We start from the raw sequence: 24,689 nt of genomic DNA on the forward strand, positions 1-24,689 counted from the left end.
AGTGTTATATAAAGTCATTTTTGGTGGTAAATGCCTGCAGAAATCAGACTGCTTTTACATGGACAAGTCTGCTAATGAGAGGGTTTGTACAGCCCAGGGACTCCTCACTCTGCAGTAGAAACTGGAAGATGAGCCTGAGAAACAAGACTTAAAGCATGTAAGCAGTGGGAGGCGATGGAGAAATTCAAGGTCAGGGACCCAGTGTGTCATAGCCCCAAATGGATTTCATTGTGAAAATTGCCAAGTGAGGCCTCTACTGGCCATAGGAAAGGTAGGGAAAGAGGGACCTCCCAGGCCTAAAGTCCTGGAACTACTCCCCTGCAGGGCTTGAATCCTCAACAACTCCTTCTTGACATGTCCTAGGCTCTGAGAGGTCAAATTGGTGTCCTGAATTGTTGTCATTTTAAATTCATCTTGACAAGTGTTTAATTCTTCTTTATCACAACGCTTGGTCTGAGAGTGATATGCAAATAATGGCTATTCTACTGCATGCAAAATGTGCAGTATCTCTCTGTATGATCTGTCAATTAACTCTGGGTCTGGCCCACCCGCCACTTTGGGGGTGGTCCTGGTCAGGACAGTCTCTGGCTCTTGGTTTCTTCCAATAGAAAAATCCATTCCTGGCTCTTTATAGAGCCTGGAGCAGCTGCTAGCTGTGATCCTGAGATGTGCGTGGGGTGTGAGTGTGGAATTCTGGATGTCAGACTGTGTATGCACTTGAGTTAATGGACACCAGTGTATTTGTGTAGATGACTATGCATCAGTGAATCTGAGCTCACAGAAATAGTGCCCATGTGTGTGAATGTGCAGGCATCAGTAATTTTGATGACCAGCTATAAAGGATGGTTGTGGAACCCATAGCTCTTTCCTTGTACCTAAGAAAGTTCAGGAAAGTGTGTGCCCAGATGCAGAGAGGTCCCCAGAGAGTTTGCATGCCATCAAAGAACACATCTTCCCTCATGGTTTCTTTGTGTGGGGAGGGGTGTTGAACACTGGGCCTTTTGAATGCTTATGATAGGCAAGTGCTCTACCACAGAGTTACACCCGCAGCCCCTTTTCCTAAACTTAAATCTTTTTCTTAAGTGCCTGTTGAGGGGAGGAGATGGGTTAGTTCTTTCTTGTGAACATTTTCTCTACCCTTAAAAAAAACCCACCATTTCCTATCCTTGTAGGAAATAAACTCCCCAGCGTAGAAAAGCTGAGAGAATTCGAAACATTAGTTCCATAAAGAATAACATATGTCTGGAAAATAGTTTATTAATTCATTACGGGGGTAGATACATGATCAATGCCTTAGATTAACACTAAAGAATAACATATTCATAAGGAAAAAAATCCTGGAAAAATAATTAAATAATACATCATAAACTAAATATAGACAAATAAATGAGCAAGTACCGATTACACTTGTCATGCATCAAGAAAAGGAAGATTTTTAAATGAGACTCAAAAAACTTAAGGCATCAATGGTAGGTGATAAAGGGATTAATACCCTATAAAAGGCCAATAGACTCTTTTCTAATAAAAATACTGCTACAAAGACACAAACCTAACACTTCCAAATTACCCAGAGCCCAAATCATATATAATGCTAGTGAGTAATGGCCACTTTCTTATCAACTGTGAGTTATAGGCAGATACCAGATTTATTACTTATTTGCTTTTGAGAAACAATTTTCCACCCAACCTAATGGGTTATAAATTGTCTCATTTGCAGCTATTTAATTTAAACCAGAACCTCAGTGCCTGTTAAACAAGAACATGAAAAATGACTATGTGGTGTAATGCTAAGAGCCTACTGTTAAAACAGCCATTTAATTCAGAGCAGTTTTTTTCTTAAAAAAAAAAAAAAATCAAACCAGGAAAATAAAATGAGGCTTTTGACCTTCACAGCAACGATGAAACATACACAGTGGCGTCAGCTACGGCAAAGCTGAATGCTGCAGAAAGAGTATAAGTGACAATTCTGTCTTTAACGAGATACAAAACCGACACTAATAATCTTTAGTGTTATCATAGGCTGGCTGAAGGAGGGGAGGAGGAGGAAATGTAGGTGAGGATGTCAACCGTGAGTGACACCCGAGTGTAATAAACACAGATGCATTCAGGGGCTGAGGAGGCTGCAGCTCCGCTGAGAGACATTTCAACGTTAAAAAAAAAAAAAAAAAAAAAAAAGACGGAAAGAAAAGAAAAGAAAGATAGACTGCTTATTTCTAATTTGACCCAGAAGCCAGAGTTAACTCTTGATGTGCAGATCAGTTAAAAAGACGCAGTTAGGGAGAAAGAGACCCCACATTCTATGCTCCTGTGAGGGCTGAGGTGAAAAATCAAATAAATGACAGGGTTTTCACTGCACAGGAAACAGAAGTCAAGCTTGTCCCTGTGCAGCGGGTCAACAGAAAATTACTTCAGGATTCAAAAGAAAAAAAATAATAAAACAAGCCAAAACCACTTTTCCTATGAAAGACCTCCCTTCCAGCCTCTTGGAGGAAGAGACTCCAGTCCCCCTACCTAGATCCAGTCCCATTCAATGTGCTGGGGCGGGGTGCAAGCTGCTGGGCTGCCCCCCTTACTCCAGCTCCCCTCTCCCCTTTCAGCTTCAGTAGGGAAGAAAGGTAACAATCCACCTCCATCCTGAATGGAAGGGAGGAAATCCCTTTATTCCAAGCCTCTGGGTCATAGTTCCCTTCTGCCTCAAAACTTCCCTTGTGACTTGGATTCATCAGCTCTATGGAGAACCCTCCCATCCCAGTCCCTAGGAGAAAGAGGAAGTGGAAGCTAGGTCTTCTCCAAACCTGCCCTGGGGGCGGGTGGTCTACCTGGGGAGGAGGACCGAGCAGAGGAAGTGGGGGAGGAGGTGGAGGGAGGGGTGTGTGTTCAGGGGAATGTGGCTGACATAGGAGTCATGCTGTGGCCTGAAGCAGACATGAGGTAGCCATGTTGTTAGGGAAGGGTGCAGAGGTTGAAGCCAGGCAGAACTGGATGGCACAGTCTGGAGAGACATGAGGGATAAGAGAGACAGAGAGAAGGGGAAACGAGAGAAGAAGGGGAAACCTCACTGGGAAGAGGACACTGGAACTGGAACCCAGAGAGCAAACAATCTAGAGATAGATCACTAGAGCAGGGAAGGGGGAGAAAGGAAGGGAGTGGGGAAAGAATATAGATTTCCAAAGCCAGGCACTTCCCAAATTATAAAATCAGACACAGAGTTGCTCTGAATGGAGCCAGGGTCACCCTCTAAATTTGGGTCATGGGGTTATGGGAGGTGAAGGCGGTGTGGCTAAAATGTCAGGCATTCAGAGCCTACTGCACTCAGCCCAGCCGGACAGGAGAGTGGGCTGGGGCCGTCTTTGTCAGACAGGGCATTGGAGACACTCGCAGAGTGTGTAATAAAAGGCTGGGTGACAGAGGTGGGAGCCCACAGGGATGGGGACTGACCACTCTGGGATACTGTCCTGACCTGGAGAATCGATTAGGCCATAGTCACCACTACCAAGTGGTGTCCAGGGTTTCCCAGTTCACCAACCAGTACACACACATGTGGCTTCACACATGTGCACAACACACGTGGCTGTGTCTCACATGTCTCTCACATATCACATGTGTGTCACAAAGAGTGTGGGGGGAGTAAACGATCCAATTCTTCCTCTCCCCCCAACCAAAGCATCCTAGGAGGCTCCAAAGGGCTTGATGATATCTGGAGGTACACATGTGTATAGGCATGGCCATGCATGTCACGTACCATGAGCCATATCAGCCTGCTCAGACTGCACCTTCTGCTTAGGAGAGCTAAGCAGAGGAGGAGACGGGGACCCTGGGCGGACCTGGGCTGGCTCCTGGAGAGCAGGGGGCTTTGGGCTGGCAGCTGTTCCCACAGGCCTCCTCTGGAGCCTCACTGGGCTGGAGATCCGGATAGGGGCAGGAGGCACTGGCTGCCTCTGGCAAGCAGGTAAGTCTGTCTGGTCCAGTGGCTGTCTGCTCACACCCTTCCAGCTCCTTGTCTAGCCAGTCTGCCTGGGGCCTGAGATCCACAACACCAGAGGAGAGGCCAGAAGCCTCTGCAGGCAGAGAGTCCTGAGGCTCTATGTCTTGGAGATGGAGGTCAGGGCTCCCTTTGGATGCACTGAAGTCAGAGTGGACAATGACCTCGGCCTCCACCTGGTTTCCGCAGGCTGGGGGTGGCTTCTTCCTCCCATTACCCTGGTTAGAGCACAGAACACAAAGACCGGGGACCATCACTGAGAATGATCAGAAACAAGAACCACATATGTGGAACAAAGAGAGACTGACTCTATATCAGGGTATGCATCATATGAGAAGTGGAAAAGGAAACAGGAAGTGTCCCACCAAGATGAGAGTATGTATCATAAGAGAGGTGGAAAAAGGAAACAGGAAGTGTCCCACCAAGATGATGATAAGATTCAGATCCTTTTCCAACCCTTATTCCCAGGATACTGACCTTTATAGCATCATACACCAGAGCCTGCAGCAACAGCGTCTGTCCAGTTCCAGCAGGGGGCAACAGGGCCTGGGTCAGAGCAGGCCTGGGGCCCACCTGGGGCAGCTCGCAGCTGGCCCAGGAACCTGCCCAGCTTGGCCCACCTGGCTGAGCCCAGGAGATCTGCACAGGAGAAAGAAGAGGACACTGAGGAGCGTGATGGGGATTGGCTGGGAGAGGGAAGCACGAAGGAGGGAAGTAGATGGGACCATGGAGAAGCAGAGCCCAGAGTCCTGGCCCCCTTCTATCTCCCTGACCACAGGTTCCCTGCTAAAGCCCCTTCCCAAGGACGAGGAGAAGCACAGGAAGGCCGTGTGTGAGTGGGAGAGTTTGCGGATGCAGCCCCTCTGTAGACAGCCTAATACCAGCCTGGCAGGGAGGTGAGGGAAGGACTGAGGGGTCAGCTGGCTGAGATGAGTGACCACTGCCAGCGTGGGGGAGCTCTATCTTTCAGGGGCCTGCCCTTATCTTGGTCCCACTTGGCCACAGACAAGCTAACCAGCTTCTTCTCCCTCCTCAGTGTTAAGAAGGCTCCCAGCTCTGGGGACGAAGGGGGATCTGGGTGTTCTGGCCAGCTCCAGTCACCTGCAAACAATGACCTTCCCCTCGATGAGAAGCAGGCCAGCATATTCTGCGGGAATGGAGACCCACCTGCTTTCTGGTCCTGCCAATCTTGATGGAGAGGGGAGAATGTGCCTCTTTTGCAATTGGGTATGTGTGGTGTGGGGGCCTGTGACCCTTGCAGTCACACGTTGTGCTCTGGCACCCTCTGGTGTCCTATTTGGGAATGAGCAGGAGCGGGGGTCTCTGATATAAACTAGACTTCAGGCTACCTTTCTCTTGGAGTGACCCCGGCAGTCCGAAATGCTGCCACCCATAAGGCTGTGCACTTCAGCCTTGTCTTCCATGTCTGAGGGTGGTGGGGACCAGTCCTGGGGCCGGGGGTGCACAAGGGACTCCAGCTCATGGGCAGCAGGGAGACTAGGTGGGCCCAGCCGGGCTCTAGAGTACAGCGCTGGGTTCCCAGCTGTGGCAGTGGAGGACAGGCCTGGGAGGGCTTCCCTGGAAGGCAAGATGGGAAACAAGGCCCAGTGGTCAGAGTGGAGAGTGGGCTGGGACTGGCGTCCAGCCCTGCCATTTCTCAGGCCAGGTTCCTGCCTACCTTTGGGCCCTGTTTTCCAATCTACACAAAGAGTAGGGAACAATTATCCAAACAGCCCGACATGGTTCCTTCTACCCCAGCTCCAGAAATATGGAAGTCTGGGGCCTTTATTTCCAAGATGCTGGAAACATGAGCAAGGTGATTTGTCTGTCCTTGCTGACTGGGAGACCCCCTAAGCCCACCCCCATTCTTATAAGAACATCTCCCACCCCACTCCCATGTCCCTTCATCCTAAAGTCCTATCTAGTTTAGTTTAATTTTTGCAATGCTGGGGTTCAAACATGGCCTCACACCTACATGCTAGGCAAGTATTCTACCCCCAAGCTTGGCCTCCAGCTCCCCAAGTCCTAACTTTAATGGGGATCCTGGTGACTTTCCCTGTTTGCCCATTCTGCAGCCCTTTCTGGAAATCTGTCTTTGGTCAGATAGGTGTCCTTGCCCACCTGTGAGGGCCGCGTCGCAGGCCAGCACACATGCAGGCCAGGAGGCAGAGGAGGCCCAGGCAGACACCCACGATGATGCCTGTGACTGAGTGTACATCCAAGGAGTCTGGTGGGGCAAAGACGGGACAGAGATAGTCAAATACAGGAGAAAGGCAGCAGCTCACAGATCAGGATGACTCGAGCTTCTTCAGAAGACCACTGGCTTCAGCTTTCAGCAGTTTGTGATCTTCTCATGCAAAGACAGGAGGGCCCTACACCCTCACACGGCCCACCGCCACCCACCTGGTGGTCCCACCCCACACATCCACAGGCTGTGGTCTGTCCACATCAAACTGGCCTTTCAATGCAGTGAACCGCCTGCCTGCCCACTAGGTCTTGCTTCATGGTGTGCAGTTGCCTAGGGCCCACGTGGCTTAACGCTCTGTGGTCATCATCTTAAAATTCATAATTTTTTGGGGGGGTACTGGATCACTTAGCCACATCCCCAGCCCTATTTTGTATTTTATTTAGAGTCAGGGTCTCACTGAGTTGCTTAGCACCTTGCTTTTTCCTAAGGCTGACTTTAAACTCGTGATCCCCATGCCTCAGCCTCCCGAGCCGCTGGGATTACAGGCGTGCACCACAACGCTAGGCTTAAATTTGTAATTTTTTAAAATGAAGAGCCCTGGATTATCATTTTACACTGAGCCCTGAAAGTCACTTAGCCAGTCCCACCCACCTCCAGCCAAAAAGCTCATCACCTGGCCAAGCCAATCCACCAATCAAAAGCAATCTCTCAAAGAAATGAACCCTAAGCCACACCAGTCTGCTAGGAAGCTGGCCTCTCAACCAAGTCACCACCTTACCACTTTCTCCCTTCCAGTTCACCCTGCTCCCAACCAACCAGGAGGGAAGCTGTCCAAACTGAGAGCTGAGTAGTTGTATCCAGAGGCAGGGGCTTGGAAGTCTACTCCAGGAGCTGCTGGGGACCTGGTTGCCCCAGGGTAGGTAGTCCTCCTTCCTCCGGACCCTCCTACCTGAGAACTTCTCCTGGAGAGTGATTACATCCTGCAGGCGGGAGAAGGGCCCAGGGCCCACCTCTGTGCGTGCCCCCATCTTGAAGAAGTACCTGGTGTCGCTCTCCAGGCCATGCACCTCAGCACTGAAGATGTTTCCTGGGGTGGGGGAAGTGGGAGAGCAGGGTGATGGGTGGGTGGGGTGGGGCGCAGGGCTGAGAAGCCAGCCTTTCACTGGGCAGCAGAGGCTTCCTGTTAATCCCAGATGCCCCAGAACGGCCTCAGTGCTGCTCTCCTTGAGAGCCCGGCTGCTGGAGTGGGGGTGGGCTGGGCAGGGGCCCTCACCCTCGGTGGTGAGCAGTGTCCACTGGTGCTCGGGCTGGCTGTGGTTGTTGCTATATAGGATCAGATATTCCACGATCTCACCATTGGGTTCCGTGGGGGGACACCAGTGCAGCCGAACAGTGGATGGCGTCAGAGGGCTCAGGCGCAGGTCCGATGGTGGTGTTGAGGGCCCTGGAGTGCAGGGGAGGGATGAGAGCAGGGCCACTGGAAGCCCAGCTCTGCGGACATGGGTCAGGGGATGACACGCCTGCCTCCCTCCTCCCTCATGGAGCAAGCCACACAGCCCGGATGAGCTCTGGCCTCTAGTTGGGGAGTCCCTGAGTGGCAGGGGCAGGCTCCTCAGCTCCTCCCCTCCCTGAAGCTCTCCTCCACTCAGCTCTGCCCAGAACTTGAGATTCTGAGACACGCTTCAGAAAAGAGGGCCACGGGAGCAAGAAGGAGAGGCAGGAGGTGGGCTGGTGGCAAGGGGCTGAGACCACTCACGGTCAGGCAGGGTGGAGCGCTCCACCACAGAGCCAAAAGGCCCGTCCACATCCACTCCATGAGACTGCACCGCAAACTCGTACTTGGTGAAAGGCTTCAGCCCGCCAATGAGGATGTCTTCTCCAGAGCTGTGGGGCAGGAGCTGGCTAGCGCTCTGGGCATTGCCAGCAGGCCTCGCCCCTGTCTGCCCCCAGGCCCAGCCCCCAGCCCTAGGCCTTGCTCTGGAAAGGGAGCTGGCCTGGTTTAGGGCCACAAACACACCCCAGAGGACCTTCAGAGAGGTGGGGATGGATGTCCCTCCACTTCTAATCTCCAAGCCAGACCCCCCACTCTCCAGAGAGCCTTCCTGAAGTAATCCAGTTAATTTTCCCACCCCAGGAACCGTTTCTCTATCTTGGCTTAATTCTGCCTTAGTGGCAATTGTACACATCAAAAAAAGATTTTTTTAAAATGTGTGTGTGTGTGTGTGTGTGTGTGTGTGTGTGTGTATATATATATATATATATATATATATATATATATATATATTTTATTTTTTATTTATTTATTTTTTTTTTAGTTGTTGATGGACCTTTACTTTTATTTATTTACATGTGGTGCTGACAACTGAACCCAGGGCCTCACACATGCCAGGCAAGCAAGGACTCTACCACTGAGCCACAACCCCAGCCCCAGACATCAGGGGCTTTTAACACAGTGTTTGTCAAAGGAACAGCTGCTCCCATCAGCATCCTCCCAAAGGAACTGCCTCCCATCTCTCTGAGGGTGGGTTTCTGAGGACAGTGGCAGGGCTTTCTCCCTGCAGACAGGGAGCCCCTGGAGGCTGGAGAAGCAAAGTTGATTCTGTGTCCATTCTCCAAAGGTGGAGACCAATGCTCTGTCCTGAGGAGATGGTCAAACAGCCTCTCCTTTCTCACCCGTCACCTTCTGGTCCATTGGCAAGGCAGTGGACCCCGCAGACCTTCAGCGTGCCACAGTGGGAACAGGTGAGCCGTCTCTGAACCCCAGGGTCCCGTGTTGTCCCTCCCGCCCCCCACTTTCCCCAGCATCAGTCCCTCCTCCCCACCTGGTATAATAGGTGACCAGGGAGGCGTTCCTCAGCCCCCAGGGGCTGAAGCGCACTGTGTAGTTGACAATCTTGACTGTGGTGAAGTCTGGCTTTTTCCACCGGAGCCAGATAGACGTGGAGCTGTTTGATTCTGCATGAACGTGGGCGGGGGGCAAGGGCGGCCCCCTCTGGATGGGTAGGTCTAGAAGGGGAAGATTAGAGTGTGGGGAAGGTAGAGAGGACACTCCCCCCACTGTACAGTGGTCACAGTCCCTGAGGCTTGCCCTTGGGCCCTTTCTTTTGATCCTGCAGGTAACAAAACTGAGACTCCCAACAATCTAAGTGATTTTTGTCAAGGGCACACACATAGCAGATATAGTACATAAGAATGCAATGTATATATAGAGAGACAGCGTACTGTGGCTTAAGAAGAGCACAGATTCTAGAGCTAGGCTGCCTTGGTTCAAATTCTAGCTCTGCCACTTACTAGCTATGTGACTTTAGACAAGTTACTTAATCTCTCTGTGCCTCCATTCCCTATTCTGTAAGTGCATCTGATGATAGTACCTACCTCATGGGGTTGTTATGAGGACTCAGTTCATTAATATTTATAAAGCAGATAGGAAAGTGTCTGGCACACAGTATGTACTATTTGATGATAAGTGTTTATTATATAAACATAAAATAGAATAAACTCCATGATAGCAGGTACCTTATTTGTGTTGATCATCACTAAATTCCCAGAACAGAGCTGGCATGTAGTAGATACTCAGAAAAAAAATTGCTGAATGAATAAATGAACAAAGTGGAATTAGAACCCAGGTTTCTTGGATTCTCTTGAGCACTTTTCCTGCTCTACCACATGGCTGAAAATCAGCCTGGAAGTCAGGGGTGAGGAAGTACCATGACTGGCAACCAAGGGCTACAGAGCAGTGCAACACAGCAGAAAGACCCACCTGGGAGCCAGGAATCTGTCTAGTCTCAGCTGTGTGTGACCTGGGACAAGTCTACCTCTCTGAGCCTTGGTTTCTCTGTAGAGCACACAGGGACACTCTCCCTGTCCAGAGTGGAAAGATGATCAGATAGATGGTGTGTTGTGGGTGGATGTGTTTGAAAAGTTTTTTTAAGGCCAAACTTGGGCTCAGGAATCACTGAGCCTGCAGGATGTGGTGGTGCACACCTGTAATCCCAGCAGCCTGGGAGGTTTAGGCGGGAGGATCATGCATTCAAAGCCAGCCTCAGCAACTTAACAAGGTCTTAGGTAACTCAGTGAAACCCTGTCTCTAAATAAGATACAAAATAGGGCTGGGGATGTGGCTCAGTGGTCAAGTGCCCAGAATTCAATCCCAAAAAATACCAAAAAAAAAAAAAAAAGAAACAGAAAAAGAGGCAACAGGCCTGAAATACAGCACACGAGCAGAGGCTGGGGCTCTCTTTAGCCGGAAGAGGACCCTACCTAGGGAGATGGGCTTCAGAGTGAGCTGAGACTACCACTCTGCCTGCCCTGCTGGTCAGACTGGCCGAGGGGAGAGGGCAGCCAGCGGCCCGCAGGCCCCTCCCCAGCCAACGCCCCTCCTCCCAAGCACCCTCACCTGGCGTGGGCGCCTTCTCTGTCTTGCCCTTCCACACTGCTGCGTAGCCATCCTCGTGTTTGTTGAACGCCACAAGCTTCACCTCGTACAGCCGGCCAGGGACTGGGGGAGGTCACAGGGTCACTCATTGGCTAGAAGGACTCTGCAGCCACTGTCCCCTCTTCCGTCCTGTGTCTGGTCCCTGATGCAGTCCTGTCCCCACCTCCCGTCCCCAGGCTCCTCACCTAGTTGGGTCAGCTCATACTGCTTCACTTTCTTCTTGAGCCTGACAGGCCCCACATCCCAAGCCTGGTCTCCGCGGCTCCCTGGGGGGCGGTCACCACCAGCTTCCTCCTCCTCGGCCCCCACTTCCCGCCAGTACAGTTTATAGCCAGAGATCTGGGTGGGGTGGGGGGGCGGCTGCCATGACACGACCAGAGACTCCATCCTTGCCCGGACCTTCAACTCTGCAGGGGCAAAAGGGACTGGGGACAGAAGAGCAGGATGGGGAAAAGGAGGGAGAATGAGGAATGCAGAGAAAGAAACCGGGGTGGTGGGGGGAGGGGCCAGGGAAGAGGCAGGGAGATGGGGTTCCAGGGAGCCTCCCAGTGTCTCCAGCACAGCGCCACTCAGCCTGCACCAGCGCACCTGGACTCAGGCAGAGCTGGGAGTGCAGGGGCCTGCTGAGCATTTGCCAAGGGGCGACGGAGGGGCACCTTTGTCTGGCACAGAGGAGGCTCTGTAAGTTTCCTGAAGGAGCAAATTCGGGCAAGGGGCTAGCGAAGCCAGGAAGGAGGGAGCGAGCCATCAGAGTGGGGAGTCAGACACTGTTTAAAGCACTTTGTATGTGTATTTTAACTTTATTCTTATAATCTTATAAAACAAACAAACAAACAAAAAAAACCTTTCTTTTTTTAAAGTACTAGGGATTGAAGCTAGGACCTTGTGCACACTAGGCAAAAGCACTCTGCTACTGAGCTTCATCCCCAGCTCAGCAAACACTATGATCTCCGTTTTACAGATAGGAAAACCGATGCTCAGAGAAGTTAAGTAACTTGCCCAGTGTCAGATAGTATGTGTGCCAGGTTTTGTCTGCACTTAATCACTCTATTACTGGGCCTCTCCAGGAAAACAACAATCATAATCACCAAAGCAGCTGCCACTTAACGGGTTCTCCTGAGGTTCTAAGCAAGTCATTTACGATACATTAATTATTAATCCATGTGCCATGTCTCAGCAGTAAATGAAGCTTCAGAGTTGTGAATGGTTTGTCCAAGGTCAAAGGATGGACAGAAAGGACACCAGGGCCCAGCCCTTCACCCCTTCACCCTGGCTTCCGTTACCTGTGAAGCAGGGGGAGCTACAGAAGGCCTCTGATGGATGGGGTGGTGGGGTCTTGGGGTCCAAGGGCACACATATACTCACACTGTCACACCCACACCGCCACACTCAGTGTTCTGTTCCCTCCAGCCCCATACCATGGCTCTGGTTGTGCACGCTGGGTGTCCTGTGCTGCATCCATGGTGAGGGGGGCCCGTAGCCCGCCCCAGTGCCCGCCGACACCCTCACACGGTACAGCTTGTTTGGCTGAAGGGAGTTTAGCATAAGCTGCGTCTCGTTCCCTGGCACCTCGGTGGAGAAAATCTGATCTGCTGGGACAAGAAAGACGGGCTGCTGGCTATTACCTGAGGACCATGACCTCTAAGCTCCCTACACTGACTCTTCCACTTCAGATCCTGGTTCCTCCGTGCCTGCTGGGGCCTGAGGCCCTCCGAACCTGGACAGACTCCAGGCTCTAGGGCCCACTCCTGGGCCTCAGCTCTAGCTGATGTAGTCCAGCAAAGCATGCAGAGAACCAGGTATGCTCTCCCCCTCCCTGTGTTGACCCCTCAACACACACCAGAATGCAGACACAAGGCTGGCCAGGAAGGCCATCAACTGCCACCTGGCTTCTAGAGCCCTGAGAATTACCTTCTCCTCCCTCCTCGCCCTTAGCCTGGACTTCCAGTCACTTTCCTTCTCCTATCTCTACCCCTTCTGAGCCCCTTCTCTATATGACTCCATCTGCCCTAACACACCCCTCCGTATCCATTTTTCCCAGCCCCAAGAGCACGCCTTCCACCTCCTCATCTCTAATCTGTTTTTTGAGCCAGAAGGATTCCAAGGATTATCTGTGTCTCCTTTCACAGATGAGGAGACAGAGACCCAAATGGACTACACACTACAGCTGCAGAGGAGGTAGGACTAGACCCCAGGCCTCCCTCGGCCTTGAGCAGCCTCTTTGCCTGCCCTTCTCATCCCTGCTGACCCCACCCCCAACCCCGCTGCTCTATTTTGGGGGGAGGGGGTACTAGGGATTGAATTCAGAGGCACTCGACCACTGAGCCACATTCCCAGCCCTATTTTGTATTTTATTTAGAGACAGTCTCACTCACTGAGTTGCTTAGGGCCTCGCTTTTGCTGATGCTGGCTTTGAACTCGTGATCCTCCTGCCTCAGCATCCCGAACTGGGATTACACGCTGCTCTTTCCCAGGGTCGGATTTCCCCACTCCACCACCCCTCAGGCTCCCCCTCTGTTCAGCTCTCCAGCAGCTCAGACTGTGAGTAACTCCCAACCACCCTGCCCCTGCCTGCCACTCACCTTCCTTTCCCAAACCGTACTCTATCTTGTACTTCACCACCTGCCCATTGCTCAGGTTGGGGGGCAGGGGCAGCCACGCCACCCTGATGTCCGAGGGGTTGGGGCTGGACAGGGCAAGCTGGGGCGCTGCACTGGGGACTGAGACAGAAGAACATCAGCATGAGCTCTGCTCCACCGTCGTGGGAGGTGAGGCTCAGGAGCGGCCAGAGACTTGCCCAGGTCACACAGCAAGTCAGAAGTAGGCCCAGGACCAGGATCTGAGGGAGGAAAGGGAGCCTCTCAGGGAAGCCCTAAGCTGGAGGATAAGGGGACATTCTTCCCACCCTGAAGCTAGAAAATGGTATGGGGCACAATGTTCCCATTCAGTGGCTCAATGCCCCGGCCCTTCCCCTAGCTGGATGGTACATGGGTGTCAGGGAGAAGGACTGTATGATATGGGGAATCCCAAGTCCTGGGCTCAAGTCCCAGCTGTACTACTGACCTTGGGCAAGTCACTCTCATTTGCTGGGCTTCAGTTTCCCCAATTTACAGACCCTGCATACTCCCTTATAGGGCACAAAAGATGACACAGGCAGGCAAAAGTGCCTTGGTACAACCTTAGTAAAGAGAAGGGGAGCCACCCCTCCACCCCAGGGAGCTCTCTGGACCCCAGGCTGCCAGCTGCAGGTTCGGAGGCCCTACCGTCATCCAATGTGTGCACCAGTGCTGGGGTGGAGGTGCGGCTGGCCCCCAGCTGGGAGTAGGCCACCACGTAGAACTCATAATCTGTGTTGGGTTCCAGGTCCCGAACCTGTAGCTCTGTGGTGTCATTGTTCACTGCAAACTGGTACTCCACATTGTCCATGCCTGGGTGGTAACACAAGGGACAATGGGACTATCAAAGGGCCACCCCACTGCAAACTGGTATTCCACATTGTCCATGCCTGGGTGGTAACACAAGGGACAATGGGACTATCAAAGGGCCACCCCAGGCCCTGGCCATGGGGAGTGTGTCTAGAGATATTCCGTAGCATCTCCATCTCTAATAGTCTACTTATAGCTAAATCATCCCAGATACTCTGAGCTGGAGAGTATAAACTCCCTTGGCTTCTAGTCTTCTCATTGTATTAGTTTCTCCCCTGGCTGTGAGGTTCTTTCTGGTGTCTAACTGAAATAATTCCTGTTGCAGTTAGTTAACTGGGGTAGGAGGTGGCTCCAGGAATTACCAGAAATTTTCCCTAAAGGAGAAGTATCCTCTTATATCAAAAGTGGCAGAGGGGAAGTGACCCACGTACATTGAACGTCCCTCTAACACCTGGCTGAAGATCCCCAACAGATAAGTGGATCTCTTCTGTGGGCTCCAACCCCATCCCCAGAGGTAGCCACCATCCAACTTGTGCTCGCTCCCTAATGTGCAGGGCATAGCCTTCTGCTGGGGCCCCTGGGAACTTGGGTAGACGTACCCCGTGCCTTCTGGTAGTGGAGGGAGAAGCCAATGATCTGTTCACTGTGCAGCTCGGGCCGCTCCCAGGCCACTAGTACTACGGAGCTGCTCAGCGGTGTGGCGGTAACCCGAGTGGGGGCGCTGGGCAGTCCCTCGCGAACCACCACCGCCAGCAACGCGGCGGCGCACGCAGTTCCCGCGCTGTTCTCCGCCACGCACTGGTAGTAGCCAGCATCCTGCAGGCCTATCTGCGTGATGACCAAGCTGCCACCGCCACCCTGGACCTTGACGCGCCCGTTGGGCCGCAGCGGCGCCCCGTCGTGCAGCCAGCGCAGCGCGGGTTTGGGTTCCCCAGTCGCGCGGCACACGAAGCGCGCGGTGCTCGCCCGTGTCCGCGACAGCGCCTCTGGCGCCTGCGAGATAGCAGGTGCAGCTGGGGGCGGGAGGGACAACGCTGACCACGGTCTCCTGCCACTAGGGGCTCTATTCCCTCCCCCGTTACCCCAACGGGGCCGCCCCTACTCCCCTCTCCAGTCATTCTAACCTGTCCCAGACTCACCCCTCCCTAACTAGTCCAGCGCAGGTCTATCCCGCCTGCCCCAGGTACCTCGCACAGGCCTCTCCCGAATGGTCCCCAGGACTCTAGAGCCTCCTCTAAAACTCCCCGCTCCTGCCGGCTCTAATCCCACGCCCTCACTTACCCACCTCCTTCTCCTCTACCTGCCAACGTCTCCCACACCTAACAGTTCTTGCCCTCTCTGCAGTTATCACAAGCCGGAGCAAGCCTGGTGCCCAGTCTTACTACCACCCAGACTGCTCTGTTACCTCTTCCAGTACTCCCCCGCCCCACGCACCCACCCAAGCCACGCCCGAGAGACCCCTTCTCCAGTCCCCCACTCAACTCCACCCACCACTCCATCCTCCAGGTACTATTTAACATACACCCATCTACCTCCTCACCAGGACTCCTCCCATGAGCTCGTCCTCCCTAACTCTTTCTCATCCTCCAGGAGCATCCCTCCGTCCCTCTACAAGTCCACCTGCCTACTTCCCCTTCCTTAGTGTCCCACCAGGCCCGGCAGATCCACTCCAGTCCCCCTCCTCCACACTGCTCGCTCATCCTTGACCCCACCTCACCCAGCACGCGGAGCTCCGCGGCGGCGGTGGCGAAGTCGCGAGTGCGGGGCTTGTTGGCTCGGCAGACGTAGACACCAGAGTGCCGGGGCTGTGCGCTGGCGATGAGCAGGTTGGTGCGGCCCAGCACGATGACGTCGGTGGAGATGGGCTTCCCGTCTGCAGCAAGAGGGGAGGCGCGCTAGAGGGGGGGGCGCTCCTCCGCCCCCTCACCGGACCTCGGGAATCCGCTACAGCAAGTAAAGTTAACACCACAGTCGCTGGCTGGAATCTCAGCTTCTTCTCTTGCCAGCCCAGTGGCCCTCTATTGTCCCTGATTTTTCGTGTTTTTTTTTTTTTTTTTTTTTTTTTTTACCGGAGATTGAACCCAGGGACGCGCAATCACTGAGCCACATCCCCCAGCCCTTTTTTAAATGTTTTATTTAGAGACAGGGTCTCACTGAGTTTCTTAGGGCCTCACTATAAGGCTGGTTTTAAATTCATGATCCTCCTGCCTCAGACTCCTGGGATTATAGGTGTGCGCCACTGAGTCAGGCTTGTTCCTGTCTTTAGTGGGGAGAGAGTCCCTAGGTGGAAGGACAGCTGTGAAGGGGAAAGAGTAAGGTCTGAAAACTCCTGGCGCACAGTAAAGGCATATAATAAGTATTTGGTACAATAGTCACTCACTGATATTACCATTATTGATTTCACTTCTCTCAAGGAAATTCCTTCCCTATGGTCTTACCTCAGTACTGTGATGAGGACTGCACTAGTAAAATATGGCCAGAGCAAAAATTTAAATATGTGCAGAGACTTTTATCTTGATGTGAAATGAAAGCCATTTAAAAGCTCTTGCCTTTACAGGCATGTATGGAAAATCTGAACAAGAAATGCAAATGACCTCTGGTCATGATGGTGCATGCCTGTAATCCTAGCAGCTTGGGAGACTGAAGCAGGAGAATCACGAGTTCAAAGCCAGCCTCAGCAACTTATCAAGGCCCAATCAGCAAGACCCTGTTTCTAAATAAAATATAAAAGGGACTAGGATGTGGGTCAGTACTTAAGCACCTCCAAGCTGAGTTCATTCCTGGGTATCAAAAAAAAAAAAAAAAAAAAACTGAAAATGACCAAGAAATTTAAAAATGCACAACAAAACATGTTAATTTTCATCCATCAACTTGGGAATGGTTTCAAAAACAGTAAATTACAATGATGGAGAAAGGGTCATAAAAGAGCTCCATCTTGACCTTGAGGCCAGGAATTCCACTTATCCATCCTGGTCCCATGGAGATGATTAGACTCATAGGCAAGTATTTTTTTGTTTGTTTGTTTTTTGGTACAAGGGATTAAATCCAGGAGTGCTTAACCACTAAGCCACATCCCCAGCTCCCGCTTTTTTTTTTCTTATATATTTAGAGACAGGGTCTTGCTGAGTTGCTTAGGGCCTTGCTAAATTGCTGAGGCTGGCTTTGAACTCATGATCCTCCTGCCTCAGCCTCCCAAGCCTCTAGGATTACAGGCGCACAGCCACTGTGCCTGCCATAGGCAAGTATTTGTTAGCAGGAAAGATCACTGCAGTGTTAACTGAAATAGCAAACAACTGCGAAGAACTTAAATATACAATAGTAGGAACTGGTGGATCACATTATAGATGCATTCCTATGATGGAGTATTATAGGCATTCGAATTATTTTTGAAAAAATGTTAAGGTTTTGGAAATGCTTATGAGACACTGTTCAATGAAAACAGCCGGGAACTGTATGTACAGCATGCTTTCTCAGTTTCAGGGGACAATGTACATAAGCTTAGAAAAAAAACTTGGAAGAAAAAATGTTTTTATATGTTAACAAGTTTTATCTGAGTGGTGGGATATTTTCTGCTTATGTTCCCCCCGCCCCAATTTTCTACAATGAACATGTGTTGCATTTCTAGTCACAAAACAAAACACAGAAAAGCCCAAGTACCTCCCTGACTTAGTGAAGTGAGTTCCTGGAAAGAGAGCAGGACCTGGGGTCAGGAATGAAGCTCCTTTCCTGCACTTCTCTTTCTACCCTTGACCCACGTAAGCTTCTCGAACCACAGGTGTTAGGATCCTCTGGGAAAGCAATTCTCTTATCCTTACTGTGCACAGAATCTCAGGAGGCCCTTATTGAGAGGAGGCAGAGGGAAGGCCCCAGATTCTGCACTGCTAACTAGGCTAAAATGATAGGTCCAGAGACCACACTGTGACCAGCAATGAGACAGGACATTTTCTGAGCACTACGATTCATAGGTCTTGGCTCCCCAAGGTGAAGGGAAGATGTCTGAAGCTAACAAGTTCCCTGGGTGATCTTGATGCATGGCCAGGATTGAGAAATATTGATATCAGGCCTTCTGGGTGATGCCACACCCTTACCCAAGTAATAGTGCCAGGGTCCTGCTGGCCCTGGGATCCTCCCTAACTAGGCAGGTGTCACAGTGCAATGAGGGAGTGTAGTTCAGATAGGTGCAAAGGTTCCAGCACTGTTCTATTTCATTCTCTCAGTGTTGGATACACAGTTGCTCCATTTATTGTTTTTCTTTAGACTCTGCATTCTATTCTCTTTTGAGTGTGAGATGGAAACTTATGGAATGGAGGCAGTATAGGGTAACGAAATGAGTCAGAAGAAGTGTAAAAAGCTGGATTTAAGGGGCTGGGATTGTGGCTCAGCAGTAGAGCGCTCGCCTAACACAGGCGAGGCCCTGGGTTTGATCCCCAACACCACATAAAAATAAAGGCATTGTGTTGTGTCCATCTACACCTAAAAAAATAAATAATTTTAAAAAGCTGGATTTAAGACACATCTGCCATCACCTTGAGACAAGTCACTTCTTATCATGAAATGGAAACAAAAATTATCCTAGCTTGCTTTCTACAGGACTGGAGGGACAGTGTACTAGACAGAACAAGCCCTAAAGCTTGGTCCTGGCTCTCTACCTGCCTGAGTCTCTGTTCCTCATCTGCCCATTGGGATTGCCCATCTTGGCCCCTGCTCTCCTCAGAGGGCTCTTGGAAGCTTTGACAGAAGACCAGTGTCAAGTACTCAGCACACTGTGACGTTACCCTTGGCCCTGAGCTCTTATTACCCTGACGGCATCTCCAGGAACTCAGTCCATGGGGTGCTTTTCACTCCTGGCCTGATATTGTCAAGCCTTTCTTCCTGGGTAAGGGCACATGGTTTATCTCCATCTCCCTCACCCACCCACACTGTGAGTGTGGAGGCCAGGGTCCCTTCCGCTCAACTGTACTTAGAGTTTACTGCACACAGAGGTAGCAGCATGCTGCATGACCAAGAGCTGGCTGTCGATACACTGACCAGCAGTGGCCTTCTGGCTCCGTTCACTCACTGGCCAGCTAGCACGCTCCAGTTCTCAAACCCTCACCTGCAACACTGTTATGAGGAACAGACATAAGTAAGACTCTAACCCAGGGCCCATCCGCCCTCAGTAAAGCGACAGAACAGTTTCATGAGTGGCAGACCCAAAGTGTCTTGTCAAGGAAACACACCACACAGTGGATGACTAGGTTTGTTCTCCCATGCTGTCACTGACCTGGCTGCCCACCACACCCAGTCCCTACCACACTGAGTGATCACACATACGACTCCCTGATTGGGGATGCCATGTCCCTCCCTTCCTATGCCCTTCTCTTTCCACTCACCCTGTCGGACCCAGGACACAAAAGGGGTGGGGTAAGCCGAGGCCACACACTCCATCACCACACTCTGCCCAGACACCACAGTGGTATTCTCCGGGGCCGCCACGATGACCACATCCTGCCCCCTGGTGGTCGCCAGGGACCCTGGAGAGAAGACAGGCCAGTGGGCAGCCTTACCAGCAGGCACCTTTACCTGACATACCTCACCGGAGCTCCTGGTCACCTGTCGAGGCAGTTGGCAGGGAGCAGCCATGGTTTCATCAAGCAGATGAGAAAGCAGCCACCAAGTTCAGCAGAGCTTGGACTGAAACTTGGAGATATCTCTTAGAACCAGAAGAACGGCCTGGCCTCTGACGCAGCACCAGAGGAATGGCAGGATAGATCCACACCTCCCTCCATTCTGCCCTGCCAAATCCAACCCACCCTCTGGGCAGAGGATTGCAGGGTCGTGGGGCAGCACAGGGCTTGGACTCAGCATTCGTAGCTCTGGTTCCAGCACTGCTATTAACACGCTGCGTGACCTTAGCTAAGTCCCTTCCCCACAGGGCCCTGGGTCCCCATGTGGAAAAGGTGGAGTGGTGGCAGCGGGTTTTCAAGTTTCTGCCAGCTCAGCAGCTCCCGAAGCCCAGCATCTCTGCCAGGTTCTCAGTGTGACCATGGGCCTCTGGACAGAATGGTGAACTTGTGGTTTGTCCAGCAGGTGGAGGCAGAGACCCTGGGCTCAGAAGAGAAAGTGAATCAGACTCCGGAGTAGCTCACCAGTCAAAGTCCAGGAGCAAGCAGGGAGGGGACCTGGAGGGGAGGATGCCACAGCAAAGGGAAGCGAGGGGCCCTTGGGGGAGGATTGAAATGAGATCTGCAGGGCATTTGCTAAGTGCCAGGCACATCTACAGCTAGTGTTCTACATCTCTGAGCTAAACATTTGATAGCAGGCCCAGGGTCAAGCAGATGGTAAGTAGACAGCCTGGATTCAAACCAGGTCTTTCTGACCCCAAAGCTTTACTCTTCCTACACCTATAAACCGGGGCAGGAGCTTTTCAGACAAGCAGAAATAGAAAAGGCCTCAGGAAGCCAGACTGGCTGTGCAGAGTTAGCAGAGCAGGGCGAATCCTCCAGCGCCAGGAGCCCTGGGCTCACAGTGGGGTTATGGGGTGTGCCAAGGCAGCAGAGAAAAGGCACCCCTTCTCAGAAGCCATCCCCATTGCTCTGTCCAACCCAGGGGAGCACAGAAACTCCACAGGAAGTGAGGAGTCCTGCCCCGGGAGCAGAGGTCTTGGTTTCTAGCTCCAGATCTATGCCCAGTTGGCTGGGTGGCACTGCCCCCTCTGGGCTTCTCTCCTTAACTGTCCAGTGGGATGACTACCCTACTACCTACCTGAACGCTGGGTCTGGCCTCTTGGGTCCCTACCAGCTCACAGGTGGCTGGCTCCAGAAACCCTTAGGTTTCCCTGTTGGGTGGCCCTTACCTCTGTGGGCCACGATGAGTGAGGCCTCCCGGCTGAAGCGCTGGCGGGCTGAATTGATGGCCACGCAGCGGTAGGAGCCTGTGTCGTTCTCCTGAACACCCAGGATCTGGAGCACACCATTGGGAAGCATGATGAGCCTTGGGAAAGGGGGAGAGGACAACAGTGAAGGGGCCACAGGGAAGGTGGTTTGCAATGAAAGAAGTGTCAATCAAAACTGCAAGATATGAATATAGCTCAGTTGGTAGAGTGCTTGCCTCGCAGCACAAAGCTCTGGGTTTGATCCCCAGCACCACAAAAAAACAAAAACAAAAACAAAGAACCTGTAAGATACTACTTCTACCTGTCAGACTGGCAAAGGTCAAAGGGTTTGCTGACACCTCACGTGAATGAGGAAATGGGGAGACAGCACTCCTGTCTTGGCAGCAGCCATCTAATACCCAGTCTTTCCAGAACGAGCTGGTAACAGCTCAACATCAAAAGTGCATGAACTGGGGCTGGGGTTGTGGCTCAGTGGTAAAGCACTTGCCTAGCGTGTGTGAGGCACTGGGCTCAATTCTGAGCACTACATACTACAAATAGTGAATAAAATAAAGGTCCATCAACATCTAAAAAAAATTTTAATTAAAAAAAAAAAGTGCATGAGCCTTTTGACCCAGCAACACCAGTTCTAGGACTCCATTCAACAGTCACATACATGTGCACCAAAAAAAAGTATGTCAAATGACATTCACTCGAGCATTGTCTGTAATAGCAAAAGACTGGAAACAGCACAGGTGTCCCTCTGTAGGGAAGGGACCGCTATATGGGTTTGGGAACTTCGTACAATGGAATGCAAGTCAGCTGTTAAACAAAAGGCAGCTCCTGGCCTGCTGGTGGAGGGCAATCTCCAGAACGTGTTTGGGTGCAAAACAATAATAGGCCTGGGAGCACTTCCGTGTATAATGAACCTAGTAACGGTTATCTCTGGGTGGGGAAAGTGGGATCCTGTGAGCTGGAGTGGGACTTACTCTTTTGAGGGAGTATCAGGGATTAAACTCAGAAGCATTCAAACACTAAAACTCATCCCCTGCCCTATTTTGTATTTTATTTAGAGACAGGGTCTCACTGAGTTGCTTAGCACCTTACTTTTGCTGAGGCTGGCTTTGAACTTTCAAACTTCCTGCCTCAGCCTCCTCAGCTGCTGGGATTACAGGCATGTGTCACCGCACCTGCTATGGGATTTATTTTTTATTATATATCCTATCCAGTTCAAAACTTTTTAACCTCTTAATGGTATTATTTCCTCCCTGCTCTGGCAAAATCCCCTATTCACACTTCTCATATGACCCTCAAAACAAGCCCAAGAGAAAAAGGTACCCTTGTAAGTTGCTGGTGGGATGCAAATCGGTACAACCACTTGGAAAACAGTATGAAGATGTTTAGAAAACTGAAAATGGGACCACCATTTGACCTAGTTATTCCACTCCTTGGTCTATACCCAAAGGACTTAAAATCAGCATACTACAGTGACACATCCACATCAGTGTTAATAGCAGCTCAATTCACAATAACTAAGCTGGAACCAACCCTAAGAGCCCTTCAATGGATGAATAGGTAGAAAAAAATGTGTCATATATACACAATGGAGTATTACTCAGCCATAAAGAAGAAGGAAATTATGGTATTTGCCAGTAAATGGATAGAACTGGAGACTAAGTGAAATAATCCAATTCCCTAGAAATCAAAGGTCAAAAGTTCTTTCTGATATGAAGATGCTAACATACAATAAGCAGGGAGAGGAAGACAGAAGTTCCTTGGATTAGACAAAGGGGAATGAAGGGAAGGGAGGGAGGATGGGAATAGGAAAGACAGAAGAATGAATTGGACATAACTTTCCTATGTTCATGTATCAATACACAACCAGTATAACTCCACATCATGTACAACCTCAAGAATGGAAGTTATATTCCATGTCGTGTATATCTAAAAAGAACAAATAAAAAATATATACAAAGGAAAAAAAGAGAAAAACAAAGGCTATGATTTGGGACAGGGAGATCTCCGTGGAGGCTGGGATGGTAGGCAGCAGAGTGGGTACCAGCCCAAGCAATAGGTAAATGGGTCCAAGCAGTGGGTAAACAGCTCTGTTGGGCCCTAGGTTGTAGGCTTGGCCAAGATCAGAGTGAGAGAGAGTGGGGCAATTGTGTGCTTGGGGAAGATCCCTTAGTTCCCTGGGAATCAGAGTCTGAGAAAATCTAAATAGGGGAGAGAACAAGTAGCTCAAGGGTAGGGGAGGCAGAGTGCTGGAAGATATTCTGGACCCAGGCCTGAAAACCTGCTGTAGCCCAAAGACTTAAAGAATAAAACCCTACACCACTCCTTCCTTGAACCAATGGGCCACCCCCAGGCCCCCAGCCTCTCACCCTCAACTCCAACAGCTGCCCACAGAAGTGCTAGAGTGGAGTGGGCAGGGGGCAGGGAAGCCAGAGGTCACTGAGGAGAAATCCTGGGCCAGGACCCAGTCTACTGCCACAAAAACTTGATGGGAAAGGAAGAGTCGGGGAAGGACAAGCAGAACCCATGTGAAATGAGGCTCCACCTCCACCCCCACCCAGGTCTGTACCCCCTAATATTCTCCAGTCCAAAACCTCTTCCTCCTCTTCCTCCCTGTCTAGCTAGCTGACTTTTCTACCAGGAGCTGCCTGTGCTTCCTGACCCCAAAGATCTCTGGTCTTCCCAGGGAAATCATGCTCCCCGTACCAAGAGCTAACACCTCCTTTGATAGATAACCCTTCCTTCTTTCTGCGCTGAATGAAACAGTGAACTGAGGAGGGAATGAAGCCTTCTTTCCCCCAACAGGGTGGTGCTGCTGCTGTAGCCAAAGGAGGTGCCCATCTAAGATCTTCTGTTTTGTTAAAAATGTGATTTTAGAAGCTCTGTCCTTGGAAAGATGTCCAAGAATTGGTTAGTGGGTGGGCGGATGGGGGTTGCCAAATGGTGTTTATGAAGCAAATCTATTTTCGTAAAATAGATAAATGATAGGTTCGGGTGTATGCAGAAAAAGTCAAGGTTGGCAAAGCTCAGTAATTCATGGGGTTTTCTTTGGGAGCCTGACTACTGGGGACTCTTATTTGTTGACTCCTGTATTTTTTTTTTTCAACAATGAATTGTATCAGTTTAGAAATATGGAAAATTTTTATCTTCTAAATTTTAAAAGTATGTGTCCCCAGGGGCTGGAGATATAGCTCAGTTGGTAGAGTGCTTGCCTTACATGCACAAGGCCCTGGATTCAATCCCCAGCCCCACCACCAAAGGAAAAAAAAAAAGTATAAGCTCATGTGCGCTTTGTTTTTTTAAAACTTGGGGCTCTAACACAGAGGCAGCAGTGGCCTGGTAGAGAGAACTGGCTGTAATGATATATTTTAGCAAGTAACATTGTGTGTCTGGGTTACAGTTTTCACATCTGAAAAATGGGTTAGGTGATTCCTGCCCCACCTACTTCACAACCCTGACTCCCTTAATTGTCATGAGCTCACATTAGATATGGGACAAAACACAATGAGTCACAAGCTCCAAACAAGTTGATAAATGGTATAAACCCTGTACATATTTCAAAGGACTCCAAGGAAACATCCGAAACTGTAATAACTGTGTTTAGTCAGTAGATGATCCCTCTCCGGTCTGTAAAGTTGTATATTTTACCATTTTTAATTTAAAACAAAAAAAGTAAGTACTTATAGAATGGGAAACAACCTCTTCAAAAGGAGTTATTCTTTTTCCAAGTCCAATCTGAGGTCTGCTGACCCCATCTCCAAAAGGTCACTTAGGCCCAGGAATTCAAGAAC

The 24,689-nt window shown here is 50.7% G+C and overlaps 1 protein-coding gene across 1 annotated transcript in view; it reads right to left on the reverse strand.

The window, feature by feature from the left end:
* Window positions 1–1,276: 1,276 nt before the first annotated feature.
* The window catches only part of Igdcc4 (immunoglobulin superfamily DCC subclass member 4), a 37,599-nt gene continuing 14,186 nt past the window's right edge, over window positions 1,277–24,689 (reverse strand). Inside the window, exons 4-20 of the mRNA XM_076850953.2 lie at window positions 20,866–21,002; window positions 19,403–19,543; window positions 15,748–15,903; window positions 14,630–15,043; window positions 13,869–14,033; window positions 13,188–13,325; window positions 12,024–12,194; window positions 10,791–11,030; window positions 10,567–10,668; window positions 8,993–9,176; window positions 7,927–8,054; window positions 7,444–7,614; window positions 7,120–7,257; window positions 6,104–6,209; window positions 5,332–5,560; window positions 4,460–4,621; window positions 1,277–4,200 (exon numbers count right to left, since the gene is read on the reverse strand). Of these exons, the coding sequence (XP_076707068.2) occupies window positions 3,790–4,200; window positions 4,460–4,621; window positions 5,332–5,560; window positions 6,104–6,209; window positions 7,120–7,257; window positions 7,444–7,614; window positions 7,927–8,054; window positions 8,993–9,176; window positions 10,567–10,668; window positions 10,791–11,030; window positions 12,024–12,194; window positions 13,188–13,325; window positions 13,869–14,033; window positions 14,630–15,043; window positions 15,748–15,903; window positions 19,403–19,543; window positions 20,866–21,002 (3,193 nt within the window). The 3' untranslated portion in view covers window positions 1,277–3,789. The remainder of the gene's footprint in view (window positions 4,201–4,459; window positions 4,622–5,331; window positions 5,561–6,103; window positions 6,210–7,119; window positions 7,258–7,443; window positions 7,615–7,926; window positions 8,055–8,992; window positions 9,177–10,566; window positions 10,669–10,790; window positions 11,031–12,023; window positions 12,195–13,187; window positions 13,326–13,868; window positions 14,034–14,629; window positions 15,044–15,747; window positions 15,904–19,402; window positions 19,544–20,865; window positions 21,003–24,689) is intronic.

The sequence above is a fragment of the Callospermophilus lateralis genome, chromosome 3, assembly GCF_048772815.1.
Source record: "Callospermophilus lateralis isolate mCalLat2 chromosome 3, mCalLat2.hap1, whole genome shotgun sequence".
Taxonomy (NCBI): Eukaryota; Metazoa; Chordata; class Mammalia; order Rodentia; family Sciuridae; genus Callospermophilus; species Callospermophilus lateralis.